We start from the raw sequence: 20109 nt of genomic DNA, 5'->3' as shown, positions 1-20109 counted from the left end.
AAGAAAAAGCAGACGGTGGCTCCACGGGCCGGGGAGGGGGAGTTCGGCTCCGGAGTGCAGCGTGTGGGGAGGGGTAGTGACGCGGGAGCCTCCCCCTGTGCCGGCGGCAGGGAGGCCCAGGCCAACCGTGGCCAACGAGCTCATGCCTGAGGAGGTGCAAGGAGTGAGGCCACTTTTCCGCAGGCTGAAGACCAGGCCCTGGGCACCCGCTCAACGTGGACGTGCCCTGGGGCCCTGGGCAGAGAGGGCCTGCAGCTCGAGCAGCGGCCCGACTCAGAGGCAGGCTGGCCTGCTCGCCCCGCTGCAGGGACCTCACACTGCGGCCCCTGTGTCGATCCCGTGTCCCCCTCTGCAACACGCCCCGCCGTCCCACGCAGGGCCCACGCCAGCTGGACACAGAGGCACCACACACCGTACTCATTCTCCAAAGGCGGGGCAGGGGCTCACCCTGCCTGAGCGGTGTATCCACACTCGCCAGTGACCGCTATGACCGCGTCATCTCACCAGCACTCACCTGCTCCTTCGGAGCCAGATGCTGGGCAGGGGGCTGGGCCAGCTGTGGCCACTGCAGTCACAGACCCTGTCCCCACGGAGAGGAAGGTGCAATCCCACGTCTTCCCACCAGTGCCCGCCATCCTCCCAAAACCACAGGGCCGGGCCGCTCCTCTCCCCAAAGCGCTCTCAGGTGGGAGAGCCCAAGGGTCCTTTGACCCCGCCCGCCTCCCGGGCTGCCCTGTGAGCCAGCCGAGTCCGCAGCAGGCCGGGCAGGGACATCTGCACAGCAGATGGAGAACACACTGGGTGGGGCGTCGGGGTGGGGGCGATTGGCTGGGGGACAGGTGAGCATGCGCCAGGCACACAGCCCTGCTGAGCACTTCCCCCCGCACACCAGCTGTGCCAGGACCTGGCGCTGCAGCCCCGGGAGGCGCAGGGGGACCCCTGTCCCCTAGGGCCAGCCTCTTCGCAGGGCTGCAGAAGCCCACTGTGACCACCCCAGGCTTCTGGAGGGCAGCCCACATGGATGGAAGGAGAGCAGCCAGGCCTCCAGGGCCCCAGACACTCCCTGGGGTCTCTCCGGAAACCAGGGACTTGGTGAGCTTCCCCCCGACCCCACAGCAGGTCACACTCTCCCATCGTGGAGTCCCCCCAGGCCTGCTCCCTGTGGTCTGCACGGTCCCCCAGGGCAAGTGTGCACACACGCTCCCCTCCCAAGGCGGACACGGATCCCATGGCCACACAGCAGAGCTGCGCTACCCCCACTCCTGCACGCACGCTCAGTCCCCCCCACCAAGGGCTCTCCTGAAGCCCTGCTCACCTCCTGGACAGGACCCAGCTTCTGCTCAAGGGAAGAACTTCTTGTGTCTGCGCACCCCTGGAGATCAGCCTCGGCGGGGGGCAGGGGTGGGCAAGAGCCGTAACCAACAGGGGGCAGGGCAGACTTCGGGCACAATTTCCCGTGAAAACCACGCTGAGGGCTCCTCCCGGCCAGGGCCCGCCCACAAGCCAAGTCCCTTGGGGCCCGCACCCAGTGGCGCTGTATTTGCCATGGCTGTGAGGCGGTGACGCGCACAGACACACGCAGCCTGGAGTCTGAGAGGCAGACACACACCGGGATTTTGGAGGCATTTATACAAAAATACCGAGCGCGGCGTTCTTGCCGTCTGCACGTCGGCCACGGGCCCCACAAGTCGGACGCTCATGAGTGCACGTGGCTTTCTTCAGGAACAACAACCTTGGCCCAAGTTCTTAGAAGAAAACTATATTCTTTTTAAGAAAATGAAAATCTCCTCACATGAGAACTTAATTTAAGTCAGATCCTATCCTTTTGTTGTGGCGCCCAGGACCCAGTGCACACGGCCGGGGGCTTTCCCGGCCTCGAGCTCCCTCCGGACCCAGACCCGGGGCCGGCGGGGACTCTGAGGGGCAGGTGCGTCTTGGCCAGGCGTTGGGGGGGCACAGCCCCCCAGTCGGGGCCAGGGGAGTGAGCAGCGGGGTGGGAACTGTGGCTGACAAGGCTGAATCCCACAGCGCCCACAGGCCGGCCCCCCCAGTACCAAACAAGGCACCCACGGCCAGCCGACATGCACACATGCGCACACACACGTGCCGCCCACCGCCCCCTGCTTTCAGAGACACCCCAGAAATGCAGGCCCATCCATCCAGGGCCCCAGGCTCCCTCTGAACAGGGAGGCCACGGGGGCTGGGCTGAGGCCGCTGCCCGTCACCCACGTGTGCAGGGGGCATGCGGGGGTCTCAGGAGAGCCGGCCATGGGGGCGGGGGGAGACAGCAGGTCCCAGAGGAAAGCAACTGGAGGAGGCACAAACGGTGAATAAATAGAAGTAGCTTCACCGCGGGGGGCCGGCCCCCACGGACAGGACAGCAGCTGGGGGTGTGGGGAGCAGTGTGGGGTGGAGGCGGCCAGGCCCGCCATGACAGGGACCTGGGTCCCCGGCCAGCCCTTCCTCCACAGCCCTGCTCAGAGCTCTGTGACGTGCACTGCGGGCGAGGGCAGCGGGCCCGGCCGGAGGCGCCGCAGGTGGCAGCGGCGGCACAGCAGGTGGCCCTCCAGGGGGTAGCAGCGGCGTCCGTCCTCCCCGCTCAGCTGCAGCCCGCAGTCCTAGGGGAGAGCACAACCCGGGGCCCCGAGTGAGGAGGGAGCGGACGAGGGCTCGTGGGCGCAGGGCTGGGCAGTCACAGTCCCCGGAGACAGTGAGGACTGCGGCTGTCACCACCCCCGGCCACGCCTCCGAGGGAGGCTCAGGGCCCTGGGGCACACGCCCGGCTGGACAGAGTGCACACCGGCCAGGCATCTGCGGGCGGCGCCGGGCAGGGAAAGTGGACAAGAGGCCGCCACGCCGAGGTCCTTAACTGAAGCAGGGCGTTCCCCCAACTCAGCAGGGAAGGACCACCGGCTGAGCCCTGGAGCAGCAGAAGACGAAGGGGAGGAGCACCCCAAAGGAGGGTCCTCCAGGGGGTGCCCATCAAGTGTCCACCAGGCTCTCCTGACTGCAAACTGTGACCACAGGACAGAGAGAGGGCAAAGCGGCCTGCAGACCCCAGCTCCCACGCAGGGGTCCCCGGGGGGCGCCAGCACCACCAGCAGCCGGCTGCTCCCAGGCCCTCAGCATCAACCTCTTGAAAGGAGTGTGCCTGGCCACCCCGAGGGGACAGGGCAGTGCACAGGACAGCTGCATGGGCAGAGGCGCAGAGGCCGTGACTGCACGGGGTCGGGGGGGACTGGAGCCCCGCTGTTCCCCACCCTCCTCCTCTGCCCCCACCCGGCATCCTCGTCGGTTCTCTCCCTCCTGGGCTCGGTGACCCAACCCCCTCTCGCCCGTCCTCCTCTCCGTGGCCGCCTCGCCTCCAGCCATCCCCTAAATATCCGTGTTGTCAGGGCACCCCGGGCCCTCTGCCCCTGCGTGCCCTCTCTGGAAGACCCCCGCCCCCAGCTGCACCCTGCCATGAAGGAGCCGCAGGAGCTGGACGTCACCTCCCGCCTTCCGCGATGAGAACACAGCCAACCGCGTGACTCTCAGCCGCTCAATGGAAGCGAGGCAGGCTGGTAATCTCAGAGTGGGGTCAGCCTCACAGCACAACACGGTGGGCCACGGCTGGGACGCCGGCATCCCGGATCCGAGCCCCAGCTCAAATCCCACGGCTCCACTTCTGCTCCGGCTCCCTGCTATGGCCCGGGAAAGCAGTGGAGGATGACCCACTGGGAGACCCGGATGAAGTTCCAGGCTCCTGGCTTCTCTCTGGGCCAGCCCCAGCCGTTGCAGCCATTTGGGGAGTGAAACAACAGATGGAAGACTGATCTATTGTTTTCCCTTTCAAACACATTAAATAACTAAATCTTTAAAACAACATCTTTAAGAGAAGGTAGCCAATGAGAGGAGCCGTGCAGCTGCCCTGACCTGCCGCCTGCGGGGATTTCCCGGACTGCCGAGAGCTGGGGGTCAGTGCCAGTGGGGAGGGGCCCACCTGCCCACGACCCCCAAGCTCCCGCATCCATCAGCAGAGTCTCTGAGCCCCAGACCTCCCAACTGGGATGTCTGCAGCTTCGAGCACCTCATCCGCTCCCCGTCACCCCCATCACGGGCACCCCTAGCCCCCACCTCCCACGTCCACTCACCAGATCCTGTCCAACCCTTCCCCTGACCCAGAACCACGGTGTCCCGGGCCCCCACCCCACCCCGGCCGTGCCCTCTCCTCCGACTCAGTGCCTGCAGGGAGCGAGAACCTTTTTCTGAGATCCACATGCAATCCTGGGGTGTTTTCTGACGGTGCTCCCCTGCCCCCGGGGCAAAGTCCCACTCAGCTCCCGCACGCCCCTCCAACAACAGGACACCACACCTCCCCAGGACCTGCTGCTTCCACCGCCAAGTCAGGCCCTTCTCACCGCCTCCCCAGCTACCTCCTATTCAGCCGTCAGTCTCAGCTTGAGTCAGTCACCTCCTCCAGAAAGCCATCCTTGCTTTTCCAAGGCCCCCTGTGCTCCATCAGCCCTCCATAACAGCACGCAGCACCGTGTGGACATGGCTTTCCCTGACTACGGGGCCTGTCTGTTCTCTGCGTGTCCCGGTGCCTCACACACGGGGCAGTCAGTGAGTAGGAAACAGGGGCTGAGAGGACACACCCTGGGCAGAAGGGACAGGGCCCGCTGGGAAAGGAAAGGAAAGGCAGGACGGAGGTGATGCCATGGAGCAGGAGGAGGATTGGGGCGGAGGGCGGCAGCCCCGGGCCACGGAGGGAGGAGGCCGGGCAGGGCCGTCAGGCTTACCTCACAGTGGTAACACTCCACATGGTAGTCCCTGTCCATGGACACCACACGGATGGTCGTCTCACAGCCCTGTGGGGACACACGGGTTCACACACAACAGGCACGCAGGACTCGGGGTGAGCGGCGCGTGCGAGCACACGGCTGCACAACGGGGTCCCAGCACGGCAGCTGGGCATTCACGCCCAGGTGAGCCCTGACACGGGCCTGGACCGGGCATTGGTAGGCGCACACCACGCGTGCACCTGCCCTGGGGCACCTTCCCTGATCATAGCCGACAGCACCATGTGAGAGCTGGTGGGCGTCTGTGTGTTACGTCCACGCCTGCTTCCCTAGGCACACCAGCCACGGACACAACCAGCATGTGTGGGGAGACCCAGGGCCCCGGGCAGCCCCATGCTCATCTGCAGCGCCCCCACCCTTGGCCTGCACAGCTGAGCAGACCCAGCGATCAGCCCAGTGGTGGAGCATGGGGCTGAGGGTGGTAGGCGGAGTGCTGGGTGACAGAGGCCACCATGTCCTGCTGACTCATGCCAGGGGCAAGTGCCCCCACGGGCACGGGCCCAACGGACGCCCCATGCCTCTGAGGGTTACAGAGCCACAGCGGCCGCTCTTCCCTCCCATCGTGGCCCAAAACCTGGGGCCGGCGACTGCTTCCTACCTGTGCAGGGAGGATAGGACGGGCACAGGAGGCACATTTTGGTGCGAAAACCCTGGAAGAAAAAGGAAACCAGCAGTGACTGGCTGAGCGACCAGAGACAGAGGGCACAGGGACAGGTCCTCCCACAGTGGTCCCGGGACAAGGGCCGAGCATCAGGCCCACTCTCCCGGTGTGGGTGGGCAGGTGCCATTTCCACCAGGCCTTCTTGGTGCTGGCCTTCCCCCTGGCTCCCTGTCAACCTGGGCCCCTCACCTCCTCCAGGATGGCCACCTGTCTCCCTCATGCTTCCCACGTGATCCTTGCCCCCGATGCCCGCCAGACCTGCCTCCACCCTGACTACCAGGCTGTGTGCCTGACTCTAACCCTTTACCAGACAGCATCCCAGGATCAGAGCCCGGAGCCACGGCCAGGGAGGTGGGTCAGCTGCCTAGCTGGGCAGCAGACAGGCAAGAGAAAGGGTCTGCAGAGGCATCGCCCCCACCCCCTCCTCCAGGCAGAAGAGGCCCGGCCCGGCCCTGGGAGCGGGCAGGGCAGGGCAGGGCAGGCAGGAGGCCCCCACCTCAAGGAGGCTGGCGCTGAAGCACCTGAGACAGGGGCTCTGGGCCCCGCCCCGAGCACAGTGCCCGGGGGAGGCAGGAGGGAAGAGGCCAGGACGGACAGCAGGGCCGTGGTGCCCGCGACTCACGTGTGGTAGTCCCTGACGCAGTAGATGTTGCTCTCCGCGTCCACCGTGAAGGGCACCCCGTCCAGGCACTCGTTGCACACGGAGCACCGGAAGCAGCCCGGGTGGTAGGACTTGCCCAGGGCCTGCAGGATCTGGGGGTGGAGGCGCTGCCAGGTCAGCCTGGGAGGCAGGCTCCGCTCAGCTCCCCAGCTCTGCCCGCAGCCCAGGGGCTCTGGGAGGCCGGGGAGGGTCTCACCATCTCCATGATGAGGTGTCCACACACGCTGCACTTGTCAGCCGTTTGCTGGAACCCGGAGTACTGGGAGGGACACAGGAGCCGGGGTGGCGTGTGACCAGGGGGCTCTCGCTGCCCGGCCAGCACCTGCCCCCGGCCTGCTCCCGCGGGCAGGGCGCGGACTCACCAGGAAGTCCTCCTGGCAGTACACCTTCTCGCCCACGCTGTAGAAGGCCTTCCCGCGGAGCCGGCGCCCTGCAGGGACGGGGTCAGAGGGGGCCTGGAGCTGCAGCCAGGGGAGAAGCCCGGCTCCCTTCTCTCCGCACGCTCCCCGCTCCCCGGCAGAGAAACTGCGTGATGCAATGTGTTTATAATAATAAACATTTCAAAGAAACAATGCAACGACCCATGAGAGAACACAAGGGAGAACCATGGCAGGAAGCGCATCTAGGAGGAGCTGCCTTCCAGATGGACACGGAGGGGCCGGCATCGTGGCTCAGCACCAGTTCCAGTCCCGGCTGCTCCACCTCCAATTCAGCTCCCTGCTAATGCGCCTGGGAAAGCAGCAGAATATGGCCCATGTGCTTGGGCCCCTGCACCCAGGTAGGAGACCCGGAAAAACCTCCTGATTTCAGCCAGCCTGGCCCAGCCCCAGCGAACGGAAGATCTCTCTCTCTGGAACTCTGTTTTTAAAATCAAATAAAAATAATCTTAAAAAAAGAAATTGGGGCTAGCACTGTGGTGTAGTGGGTAAAGCCACTGCCTGCAGTGCCAGCATCCCCTATGGACGCCGGTTCGAGTCCTGGCTGCTCCACTTCCCATCTAGCTCCCTGCTAATATGCTTGGGAAAGCAGAGGAAGATGGCTCAAGTGCTTGGGCCCCTGCACCCACGTGGGAGACCTGGAAGAAGCTCCTGGCTCCTGGTTTTGGCCTTGCCCAGTCCTGGCCATTGCGGCCATTCAGGGAGTGGACCAATGGATGGAAGACCTCTCTGTCTCTGCCTCTCCCTCTCTGTAACTCTTCCAAATAATTAAATAAATCTTTAAACAAAAAAAAAAGGAAGAAATTATATTTCTCACCTTTAGAAACACTTTTTAAAATCAGACTAGGGAAAAATATTCACAAAACATACATTTGACAGACAATTTGTACTCAGAATATACAAGAGAACTTCAAAAAGTTTGTGGAAAATGACAATTATGAAAAATTATGCTGGACATAGGGGTGTGTGTAAGTTCCTCCGCCTCAGTAACTGAAAGACAAATAAATAACCCCAATTAAAAAAAAAATGGGCAAAAGCCTCCATCTGACTTCACAGAGGAAGATGTGTGAGGCCTGGTCAGGAAGTAAACAGAAACACTTAGCCTCGCAAGTCACCAGGGAAATGCAGATTAGAACCACAATCCCCCTTCTACCCATTAGAATGGCTAAAATTAAAAAGACTGAAATACTGATCGTTGGGAAATATGTGGGACAACTCAACTCCCGCTCGCTCCCATCGGGAAAGTAAAACGGCACAACCCAGCCCTTCTGGACAAGAGTCTGGCAGTTTCTTATAAAGTTAAACATACATTCGCCCTCTGACCCAGAAATTCCACTCCTCGGGCTTTACCCAAGAGAAATGAAAACACGCGTCCAAAGAGGAGCTCCACAAGAAAGCTCACAGCCCCATCTGGGATCTGAGTATCCACGCCCGACGACGGCCCATTCTCCGGATGCATCTCTAGTCAGCAGTATTGAGGGGGAGCTGCCGACACCTGCAGCAGCGCGGGGCAGAGCCGACCAGCCCCAAGGAGCAGACTAGGGAACACGTCCAGATCAAGTTCCCGAACCGGCAACTCGACCCTGCAGGGTGAGAAGTCACTTCGCAAGCTGGGCAGCCATGGCGGGGGTCCACTTACAGGGGGCAAGGTGGGTGTCACCTGAGTGTTTAAAGACAAAGAGCAACAGGAGGGGCCAGCACCATGGAGTGGGCTAAGCCACCATTTGCGATGCCAGGATCCCATACTGCACCGCCGGTTCAAGTGCTGGCTCCCTGCTAATGCGCCTGGGAAAGCAGCAAAAGATGGTCCAAGCGCCTGGGTGCCTGCCACCCACATGGGAGACCTGGATGGAGCCTGGGCCAGCCCTGGCTGTCACAGCCATTTAGGGAGTGAACCAGTGGATGGAAGTTCTCTCTCTCTCTCTGTCACTTAGATTAGATAGATACATACATAGATAGAGTTTAAATAAGTCTTTTAAAAAGAAGGAAAGAAAACAGATCAGGAACATCTTGTGCCGAGAATACAGAAGCACTCAAAGACTGAAGGGGGCAAACCGGAGGGGCACAGGAGTCAACTTGAGGGGACCTGACCTGGACAAAACTGGGACACAGTGTGCAGCACACAGAACACCAATGACCACACATGCGGCAGGGACACAAGGCCCCGAGCGTGTAGGAGCGCCCGCAGACACCGATGACCACACACGCGGCAGGGACACAAGGCCCCGAGCGTGTAGGAGCGCCCGCAGACACCGATGACCACACACGCGGCAGGGACACAAGGCCCCGAGCGTGTAGGAGCGCCCGCAGAACACAGATATCGGATCCCATTCAGCGTCTGAATTGCCTCAACTTAATTTTTTTTATTTTGATTTTCTAACTGATACTTTATTTGAACTTACTGATGGGCTACAGTATTTTTAGCGGGGGAGCTACAATATTATAACCCAGTACATGTATACAATATGTAATTATCACAATTTAACTGTTATTAAGAGAAACTTAAAACTTTCTTTAAAATTTTTAAAGTATTCCTTGTCTCTCCCACCCTCTTTTTTTTTTTTTTTAAAGATTTATTTATCTATTTGAAAGGTAGAGTTACAGAGAGGCAGAAGCAGAGAGAGAGAGATAAGTCTTCCATCTGCTGGTTCACTCCCCAGATGGCCGCAATGGCTGGAGCTGGACTGATCCAAAGCCAGGAGCTTCTTCCGGGTCTCCCACATGGGTGCAGGGGCCCAAGACTTGGGCCATCTTCTAGTGCTTTCCAGGCCACAGCAGAGCTGGGTCGGAAGAGGAGCAGCCGGGTCTCAACTGCACTGCAGCTTTACCCACTAAGCCACAGCACCGGCCCCTCCCTCTCTTTGACTGTGGAAGGGGTTGGGGGAGAAAGGGGCTGGCACGGTGGTACAGGGGGTTAAGTCTCTGCTTGTGACACTGGCATCCCATATGAGTACCACTTTGAGTCCTGGCTGCTCCATTTCCCATCCAGCTCCCTGCTAATGCGCCTGGGAAAGCAGTGGAAGATGGCCCAAGTGTTTGGGCCCCTGCACCCACATGGGAGACCTGGATGGAGTTCCAGGCTCCTGGCTTCAGCCTGGCCCAGCCCTGGCTGTTGCACTCATCTGGGGAATGAACCAGCAAATGGAGGACCTCTCTCTCTCTCTCTCTCTCTCTAACTTTGGCCTTTCAAATAAAAAAAGAAGAAAAGCAAAAGACAAAGACAAAGCACTCCCCTAGGAGATGTATTCTCACCATAAACCTGAACAAATTAGACTTTCACATTCAAAACTACAGGTGCGGGCGCGGCAGTGCGGAGGGTTAGCATCGTCTGTCCCCCACGCAGGGGCCTGGAAGAACACCTGACACAGCCGGACAGCTGAGGGCAAGCAGCCGGAAGATACGACGACAGAGCAAGGCGTGCAAGGAGGGAAACTCAAAGGAAAGCCGCAGACTGCGGAAAACGCGGAATGACGCAGATTGCTGGCCCGGCGCGGAACACTGTTTACAAAGTTGCCGTCACGGCCCACGTGAGACACGGGATTCCATAGGGCCAGAAGGAAGCAGACGTCTGAAACCCACACAGCAGGAAGTGCGGATCTGCTGATTAGAGAGCCGGGTATCGGAGAGAAACCTGCAGCGGTGCCTTCCACGGCACAGAACGTCACAGTGCTTCACTCAGATAGCTAAACACGCCCCTGGGGTGCCGGGCCTGCAGCAACAGTGGGGAAATCCACGGGGGATTTGGGATCGTGGCTGCTTCTTTACTTTTTATTATTTTGTCCAGGTTAAATGACCACATTTTCAGCTTACATTGTGTCTAACATTGGGAGGAAAAGACTAATTGCAGGAAAAAGGAGTCCCAGCCCTCTGCGTGTCCAGGCACAAGGTCCTCACCGGCTCCCACCCCTCCCAAGCAGCCGAGTGACATCAGCACCTACAGAGACAGGATGCAGGTGCCCAAGCTGATGACCAGCAAGGCAGCTGGTCCCTGGGGCAGCCAGCTAAGGGCTCCGCAGTGGCCCGGCAGCTCCCTCTCCAGGCCCCAGGGGTCTCCTGGTGCCTGTGCGTGGGAATGCAGTACAAGGCATGCAAAGGGCCTGGGGTAGAGGCCACCTACCACAGGAGTCACAGGTGAAGCAGTCGGTGTGGTACAGGCTCCCCATGGCCTGGCACGCCTGCCTCGCTCCGTAGATGCCAAGCCCACACTTGATGCAAATGCCTAGGAGAGGAGGAGGGAGCAGTGGTTAGTGCCCTAGATGCTGAGGCAGACGTGCAGCCCGTGCCCAGGGCTGAGGCTGTCCCCCGCCTGACTCAGGCCACCTGATCCCCCAGGCTGACGTCACTCGGTGGGTAATGACCAGCATGGGCCCTCAAGGGTCCCTGCTGCTTCGGGTTTGCCATTGGCTGGCGTCTGAGGGTGTGGAGAGCTTCATGGAGCACTGAGAACAGAGTCAGAGCTAACGGAAGCCCTACGTCTTAGCTATTCCGACATACAACGTGCTACAAAAGGTTTGTGGAAAAAAGAAACGGAAAGGTAAGCTTGTCATGATGCAAAACAATTTCGGAATCCACGCGCAGGAAAGCTCATGGGACGCGTGCAAGATGGAAACACCACACGTGCACTTCAAAATTTTTGTGCCAAAATAAATTGATCTCGTTTTAAATCCGAAAAGCAGACGGACAGAGATCTCCCCTCGGCTGGCTCACTCCCCAGGTGCCCACGGCAGCCAGGGCAGGACCACGCGGAAGCAGGAGCTGGGCACTCAATCTGGGTTTTGCGCCACAGATAGCAGGGGGCTGGGGACTTGAGCCACCACCACGGCCTCGCAGCGTCAGCAGGAAGCTGGACCAGGCAGCAGAGCCGGGACTCACCGCGACGTCCACGCGGGATGTGGACGTCTCAACCGGCACCTCAGCCACGGCACCACGCTCACCCCAGACCTACCGCTACTTCCATTTTCCCACACTTTCTGAAGCGCTCTCGTATTCAGACCGAGAAAGGTAATCTAAGCCCCTTTATCTGTGATCTGCTCTCAAACTGAAGGAAAATCCTTTTTGCTCTCTGTGAACCAAATCCTATATTCTTCAAAAGAAAAACAAATGCATCTTTCCTGGCCCAGACACACAGAATGACAAACAGCCTGCGGCAGTCACCACCAGGTGCCTCCACTCTCGGCTGTCAGTGCCCACAATGATGCCTGGCACCTGGCCAGTCCACAGCGCACGCGCGTCCCTGCCCTCAGGGGCCCGCACGCCGGACACTCCGCCAATGGCAGCTGCACACCACGTCAGGTGTGAACAAGTGCTTCGGAGGTAGGTGAGGCTGATTAAAAACACTCAAGAGGGAGGCCGGCGCCACGGCTCACTAGGCTAATCCTCCACCTGTGGCACCAGCACCCTGGGTTCTAGTCCCGGTCGGGGCGCCGGATTCTGTCCCGGTTGCCCTTCTTCCAGGCCAGCTCTCTGCTGTGGCCCAGGAGTGCAGTGGAGGATGGCCCAAGTCCTAGTCCCTGCACCTGCACAGGAGACCACCTGCACCTGGCTCCTGGCTTCGGATCAGCACGATGCGCCGGCCGTGGTGCGCTGGCCACAGTGCACCGGCCACGGCGGCCATTGGAGGGTGAACCATCGGCAAAGGAAGACCTTTCTCTCTGTCTCTCTCTCTCACTGTCCACTCTGCTTGTCAAAAAAAAACACACACACACACACATACACACACACATACACACACACGAGGGGCCGAGGGGCCGGTGCTGTGGCCTAGCGGGTAAGGCCACTGCCTGCAGTGCCGGCATCCCATATGGACACTGGTTTGAGTGCCAGCTGCTCTGCTTCCAATCCAGCTCCCTGCTATGGCCTGGGAAGGCAGTGGAAGATGGCCCAAGTGCTTGGGCCCCTGCACCTGTGTGGGAGACCCAGAAGAAGCTCCTGGCTCCTGGTTGCCGATCAGCACAGCTCCGGCCATTGCGGCCAGCTGGGGAGTGAACCAGTGGATGGAAGACAATCTCTCTCTCTCTCTGCCTTTCCTTCTCTGTGTAACTCTTTACTTTCAAGTAAATAAATAAATCTTTATTTAAAAAAAAAAAAAACATGCACAGAGTGTGCAGTGGCTTTAACTTTTTATTTTTTCACTTGAGAGAGTGAGCGCTCCTACCCACCAGTTCACTGCAGTGTCTGCAACGGCGAGGACTGGGGCCAGGAGCCGGAAACCCAATCCAGGTCTCCCACGGGAGTGGCTGGAGGGTGGCAGAAACCAAACTACATGAGCCTCCCAGGGTCTGCGTTAGCAAATTGCTCGAGTCGGGAGCCAGGGCCAGTTCTTGAATCCAGGCGCTGTGATGTCTAAAGTGGGCAACTGAACCAGGAGGCCAAACGCCCACCCCTGGGGTAGGGTATGTGATCTTTAAATGGGGTGCCAGGAAGGCCCCACAAACAGGCTGACATTTCAGCAAAGGCCTTAAGGAGACACCAGAGGAATGCTGCTTTGCAGACATCTGGGGTTACTAAAACCGGGGACCCTGCAGCGGGAGAGCAGGTGCTCGGCAGACGGGGGAGGGGTGGGGAGGGGCGGAGTGACCAGCAACACCAGGGAAGGCCTGGCTCCATTCCAGGGCGTTCCCTGGCCAGCACTCCCAGGGACGCAGCCAGCAGGCAGCCAGCCCGGACATCACAGGTCCCCTTCACGGAGCAGCCTGGGTCTCCCAGGCCCCGTGGCCTTCACCCGCCCTCTGGACCCTAAATCTTCAGCTGCTCTAGGAGCTGCTGCCCACCCGCCCCCTCCCTTTCTCCCAGACCTCCTTCCTCATAAAACCTGTCTCTCCAGCCCTCCGGCATTAGCAACCCCATGCAGCCCTCTCTTCAGGGAAGCAAGCAGCCTGCTGCACACCTGGTCGTCTCCTACCTGTCCACGTCTGTGCACCTGCCACGCTGATCTTGCTGGACGGGGCATCCCTGCCTCTCTGGCTCCCAGGGGACCACCTGCACCTGCACCTGCCTTTCTGAGTCTTCTCCCCTCACTGCCTGGGCCTCCCACAGGGGAGGCAGGGCCAGCTCAGATGCCCTCACAACCAGGCAGGAAAGTCACAGAGGCCTGGTGAGCACTCCGGTGAGTGCAGAGGTGGTGGCCACGTCTCAGCTCCGCAGACAGCTCCTGGGCAGGAAGGCGGGCCCACGAGCACCGCCAGAGACCCTAACAACGTCTCAGGAAAAGCTGGAAACCCAGCTGCGTCTGTGAACTCCTTGAAGACTGAAATTCAGCACTAACTTAGATGTGGAGGCCAAACCAACCCTGCCTGCCGCTCCCCACCCCTCACTCGCCTGGGCTCTGCCAGTCTCATCCTGAGAAATCACTCCACCTCCAAGATGGCCCAGGGAACAGCCCCAGGTCCCCCCAAAGCTGCTCTTACGTGAGGTCTCCCAGCCACACATCCGGGTACTGTGTTCTGTGCATGGGGCCCGGGGAACATGAAGCCTGCCCTCTGCTGCCTCATCCTGACTTCACCCCTCCCTCCTCACACCAGCCTCATGCAAACAGATGCCCCCAGCGCCTGCTCACTGGGCCCTGGCCCAGCCCTCAATAACCCAGCCCCCAGACTACGGCCAGAGTGGCGGCGCTAAAGTGAAAGTGGGGTTCAAGTCCCGGCTGCTCCGCTTCCAATCCAGCTCTCTGCTATGGCCTGGGAAAGCAGCAGAAGATGGCCCAAGTCCTTGGGCCCCTACACCACGAATCGGCCCAGTTCTGGCCGTTGCAGCCATCTGGGGAGTGAACCAGTGGACAGAAGACCTCTCTCTCAAATAAATAAATATTAAAAAAAAAAAGAAGTGAAAAGTGGAGTTGCAGCTGCTACTTGAGACCCCCATATCTCACACTGGGGGCCTGGGATGAGTCCCACCTCCACTTGTGATCCAGCTTCCTGCTGATGCACACACTGAGGCTCAAGTACCGGAGTCCCTGTCACCCCCATGGATACCCGGATGGAGTTCCAGGCGCCCGGCTTTGGCCTGGCCCAGTCCTGGCTGTTGCAAGCACTGGGGAAGTAAATCAGTGGATAAAAGATACCTCTCCCTGTCACTCTGCACTCCGTCCTCACACCCTCACTCTTGTCCACCAGTACCGCAAACCCAACCTTGGCATTTCCCTGAGTTGCCTGCGGGACACAGCACAGGGGGACGGGCGAGGGGGCGGCTCTCTCCTCGATGACCAGCTCCTTAGCTGTGTTTGCTTTTTCTCTAACTATTGCTTTCACCACCTGGACCAAAACACAGGGGAGGTGGCGGTGCACCAGGGAAAGGGGGCAGGAGAGCCAGCTCCACTCCATGCAAACAGCCGTGAGAGCCCGCTGGGGGTCCCTGTGTCCGGCACAGGAGCTGGGCTGGACAAGCGGGAGTGGAGAGCAGGTGCTGAGGGGGAACTGGAAGGTGCGTGAGCAAAGACAGACGGATCTCAGCTCTCAGTGAGCAGAAAGGGCTGAGGGACTTGGGGCGGGAGCTTGGGTTTTGCATTTGTTTATCGTGGGAGGCCCCTGCATGTTTACAGCCAAAGGAAAGGGCCAATGGGAAGACGGAGCTGAAGATGGAGGAGGTGAGGCAGGAGAGGGAGGCTGGCCGTGGACTGGAGAGAGCCCGCCAGCAAGGATGGGGAGGCCACTGGCTGCTACGGCTGACCTCGGAATTCTGAAGGGGGCAGACGGCAAGGCTGGGTCGGAGGAGAAGACGGCTGTGCAGAGAATAAAAGGGGAACCCCCCCAAAGGCTCAGGTGGAGCCGGCACCTCTGCAGGGTCCCGGGGCTTCCTCAGAGCCCAGCGTGGCCCAGACAGGGTGGCTGCAGCCCTGACTTGGGGCAGGCTTCTGCTGGGCCACTCGAGGTGGCAGAGGTGCTGGGCACGGGGAAGAGAAGCAAAAGCAGGGTGTGGCCCTGAGAGGGGGCAGCTGGAGAGAGGGCAGGGAGGTCACCACAGCCGGCCTGAGGCTGAGGGCCGGCTCCGGGTGGCAGACGCTGTTGGGCGTGGGGTGGTTCCAAAGACATCAATGACTGGCACAGGGCAGCCAGGGCAGCTGGTACCCAGCCGGCCAGCGAGAGGAAGGGACGAGGGGCCCTCAGTGGCTGAGGATGGGTTCACGTCACCTTCAGACTTCCTTCCTGGTCCCCAGACTGGACATAACCGCTGTTACAGCTCACAGGAGCCCGAGCGTGTCAGAATCGCATCATTCCACTCTAAGTTGCCCGAGTTTTTAAAAACAGGGTAAATGTCACTTAAACCTCAACTTCTGGCTTCTCATGTGGAAAAAAAAACAACAGCAAACACCCACTGAATCACTGTGGCACGTCCCACATGGCCCCGAGGGCCCAGCTGAGCACACACCCCACCACCCCCGGGGGTCTCTGACCCCTTCACTTCCACCACCACCTGCCTGGGACCCGCCACAACCACTTCGCATACACCCCGAGTGGCCCTGCAAGGCGCAGCTGCTCTTCCTCCAGGGCACGGGCATGGGTCCCCTCCAGAAGACAACCCTAGCACCTGCCTGCTAAATCCCCAGGCCACCTGCTGGCGGCCACCACACTGCCCAAACCATAACCCCCCACCCCGCACCCCTCACGTGGGGGGTGCTTCCCATCCCAAAGGCAGGCTGACCCCCAACGTAGGCCCTGGGGCTGCAGCCCCTGGCAAGGGAGGGACAACCTGACATCTCTCTGGCAGGAGTGCCCACCTAAACCTGCCGCATGGGCTGGATCGGCCTGGAAGACGCCAACCCCGGGACATTCTCAGTCCCAGGCCCCTTCAGAGCCTCACCTGTTTGCTTTGCTTGCTTATCAAAAGCGCTCTCCCCAGCCCCGGCCCTAAGGGACAGAGTTGTCCACGGGACTGGAGACCAGACGGGGGCGGGCTGTGAGGCTGCTGGGCTTTGCAAATCCGTCTGAGGCAGGAATCCCTTCTCCCATATCCCAGTGCGCACAGCACAGCCAGGAGCCAGGGCCGCCCGCGTCCACCCGACGGCCGGGGCTGGCCGAGCGCCTCTGCTGACCTCGCAGCAGCACGGGGCAGGACGAGCAGAGGCAGGTGCCACGGTCGGAATCGGCTCGCCCTGCCAGTCACCTGCCTTCTCTTCTCTCTAAGCCGGGAACAGTTGTGCACCTCTGCGCTGGGCACCCGGCGCGAAGCCGCCGCTGTTGGAAACCAACCCTTAAGGCCTGGCGGGTCCCAGCCGCGCCTTCCTGGTCCCGGCCCCTTCCAGAGTCAAGCCCCACGCCGTCCACCCTAGCTCGCTCACCGAAGTAGTCCCGCGCCGTGCGTGCCTCCAGCGCCCGCTCCAGCTCCCGGGTGAGCGCCTCCAGTCGCCGCTCGGCCGCACTCGCGCCGCTCTCCCGGCCCGGGGGCAGCGGCAGCGAAGGCAGAGGGAAGGGGGCCGGCCCCGCGGGCTCCGGGGAGCGAGCCGGCGCGGGGCCGGCGCCAGGCAGCAGCAGGTCGGCGTAGGCGCCGGCGGAGCCGCGGGAGCCGAGACTGGACACGCTGGAGCGGGCGCTGCCCCCCGACGGCGGCCCGGGGCCGGGACGCAGGTCCGAGCGGCCGGAGCGCGGGCTGCCGTGGCGCTGATCGTAGCCGAGGCTGATACCACTGGAGCGCGCGCTGCCGCCGCCGCCACCGCCGCCGCCGCCGCCGTCGGAGCCCGCCAGGCTAGCCCGCGGGCTGCCTGCCGGCTGCGCACTGAGCTCCGGGGCCGCCGCGCGCCGGGGGCCCCTCTCCGCGCGGCTCGGTCCGTCCGCCCCAGCCTCGGGGCCAACGCCGCCGCCGCCGCCCTTCCCTCTGCGGCCCAGCGCTGGCGCCGCCTCGTCTCCCGGCCCGGGCCTCGGCCCCCGCCGCCCGCGGCCCGGAGAGTCGCCGCCGGACTCTGGCTCCCGCTCCCGCAGGGCCAGCCCGGCCAGGAGCAGGGCCGCCTCGTCCGCGGCCGCCCGGGAGCGCTGCATGGCCCGGCCCGGCCCGCCGGCCCCGGCGCGTCACCTCCGCCTCCGCTTCCCGCCGCCGCTCCGGCCGCGCCGCCGCATCGTCCGCCCGAAGCCCGGAGCCCGCCCCGGGACCCCTGGGCGCGGGGCGGGGCGGGGCCGGCGCCGGGGCCGGGGTCGCTGCGCCGGCCACGCGCGGGCCGGGGGACGCGGCGCTGCGGCCGGTGGCGCGCGCGGCGGAGGAATGTGCGCTCCGAGGCGCCGGGCCGCGCCCCCTCCCCTCCCGGGCCGCGCCGGGGGCGGAGGGACTCCTTTGCGGGGGCAGGAATGCGAGGAAGGAGACGGCGCTGCGGCCTCTGGAATGTGGGGGGAGTGGCGGCGGCGGAGCCGCGGTGTCCGCGCGGCGCCGGGAGCCCTCTGGGGCGCGGAGGCTGGGCCCGGGCGCCGGGGCGGGCAGCTGCGAGGCGGCCCCCGGGTGGCAGAACTGCGGCCTAGGAGGGGGCCCGCGGCGCGCCCGCGGAGATTTGCGCCGTCGGCGGCGCTGCCCACATCCTGCCCCATCCTTCCCGGCCCTCTGAAGGCCACCGTGCGGCTCGCGCAGCGGCGCCCTCGGGACCTGGCGTGACCCCGCGGCTCGTGGCCCGGGGCCGGGGCCCTGTGGCAGCCGGGGCCCTACCTGGCGGGCGGGGTAGGCGCGGGCGCGGGCGGCCGGGGGCGTGGCTGGGGACTGGTCCTGGGGCGAGGTTGCCGGCGGCGCAGGCCCGAAGCAGGGCCTGAGGCTCGGAGTGGCCGGCGTGGCCGTCACCTCGAGATGCGAGGGCGCCTGCCTGCGAGGCTCCGGAAACCCCTGCCGCGGTCGCAGTTCCCGCGTCACGGCTGACCAGGGCTTTGTCCCCAAAGCATGGGCGACGAAACCCTTGTCAGCCATTCCCAACGACCCGAGAAGGGGAGAAAGGCCCTGGTGCCTCGGGAACGGCCTGGGGTGGAGGAGCGCTCCCCGCAGGCCCAGCGGGAAGGCAGCGAGGGGCGCTCTCCTGGCCGGCGGTGGCGCGGGGCCGGGGTCAGCGTTGTAGGGAGCAGATATCCAGGGGAACCACCTCTCCCTCTCTGCTGAGAAAGCAGCTCACATTTCCTTATAGACATTTAAATACCAAAATCCTGGCAAGGCTGTGGCGGAAGAGGCGTTGGGTGGTGCCAGTACACACACACACACTCCCAGCGGCCATGGCCTTCCTAGAGCCCATTCCGGGGGCGCAAGGCACGATGCAGCTGTGTTTATCATCGCATCGTTTACCTCCCTGTCTGTCCTGCCCCGAGATCTGCCTTCTGAGAAGGGGCTCAGAGAGCTCTGCCTATAAAGCCAGTACCCGCCAGGAGCTCTTGGGATTTCAACAGTGCCCAGAATCGTGCATTTCAAAGATTTATTTAGTTGAAAGGCAGAGGGGCAGAGACACAGAGAGCTCCCCCACTGCTGGTTCACTCCCACGGTTTAGACTGGGCCAGCCAGGGATCCGTCTGGGTCTCCCACGGGGGTGGCAGGGACCCAAACACGGAGCCATCACCTGCTGTTCCCGGGGTACACTGGCCAGGAGCTGGATGGGAAGGCAGGTCGCTACTCTGCCATGCGCACGTGGAGGCTTGACCCACCGTACCACAGCGCCTAAACTTTTAATTTCATGTTCCGCAAGTGTTCTCTCTCTCAAGCACCCTGGTGTTCTAGTGTACTCATTCCGTGCATTAATAGTAGTAACAGATAACAACAACAAAATCTGGAAACAGCGACAATCTACGATCTTCATTTTCTTTTTTTTTTTTTTTTTGGACAGGCAGAGAGACAGAAAGGTCTTCCTTTGCCGTTGGTTCACCCTCCAATGGCCGCCGCGGCCAGCGCGCTGCGGCCGGCGCACCGCGCTGATCCAAAGGCAGGAGCCAGGTGCTTCTCCTGGTCTCCCATGGGGTGCAGGGCCCAAGCACTTGGGCCATCCTCCACTGCACTCCCTGGCCACAGCAGAGAGCTGGCCTGGAAGAGGGGCAACCGGGACAGAATCCGAAGCCCCGACCGGGACTAGAACCCGGTGTGACGGCGCCGCTAGGTGGAGGATTAGCCTAGTGAGCCGCGGCACCGGCCTGATCTTCAATGTTAAACATCAGAATACAGTATTTTCACGAAGTGGGGAATATTGGGCAATTATGTATTCATATTCAAGATATTTAATGGTGTGGGCCTCGTAGCATTGTAATGCAGAGCGGCTGGAAAGTGGCATTCACATCGTGGGGGCTCATCTCGACATTACCGGGGTGTCCCTAAGCCTGGGCTGCTTTAGCATCCTCACTAAAGGTGCTGAACTGAGCAGAGTGGCCGGGGAGAAGGGACAGAGACCTGAGCGTGGCCCGTGCAATCACTGTCCAGCCTTCACTGCTGCCCTCTGACTCTTTGAGTTTATGTGTCTTCCTGGGTCCAGTGGTATGCTGGGAAAGTGAACAACCAGCTCTCAGGGGAGCAATTTCTATAAAGCAGGAGCCACCGTTTGTAGCACTTGCCAATTTACCCTAGAAGACTGCCATC

General features: G+C 61.9%; 1 protein-coding gene across 1 annotated transcript; it reads right to left on the bottom strand.

Annotated features, from left to right (window-relative positions):
* Positions 1–1610: 1610 nt before the first annotated feature.
* Positions 1611–18222, bottom strand: WTIP (WT1 interacting protein). The gene is made up of 8 exons (XM_070063227.1): positions 16874–18222; positions 10718–10819; positions 6526–6593; positions 6360–6422; positions 6125–6255; positions 5440–5491; positions 4782–4850; positions 1611–2618 (listed from the first exon to the last, which is right to left on the bottom strand). The coding sequence occupies exons 1-8, from the start codon at positions 17565–17567 to the stop codon at positions 2478–2480; spliced, it is 1320 nt and encodes a 439-aa protein (XP_069919328.1). The 5' UTR covers positions 17568–18222; the 3' UTR covers positions 1611–2477.
* Positions 18223–20109: the final 1887 nt, after the last annotated feature.

Source organism: Oryctolagus cuniculus, chromosome 18 (assembly GCF_964237555.1).
Source record: "Oryctolagus cuniculus chromosome 18, mOryCun1.1, whole genome shotgun sequence".
Taxonomy (NCBI): Eukaryota; Metazoa; Chordata; class Mammalia; order Lagomorpha; family Leporidae; genus Oryctolagus; species Oryctolagus cuniculus.
The sequence above is the reverse complement of the archived record's forward strand: the minus strand, read 5'-3'. Positions and strand labels throughout refer to the sequence as shown.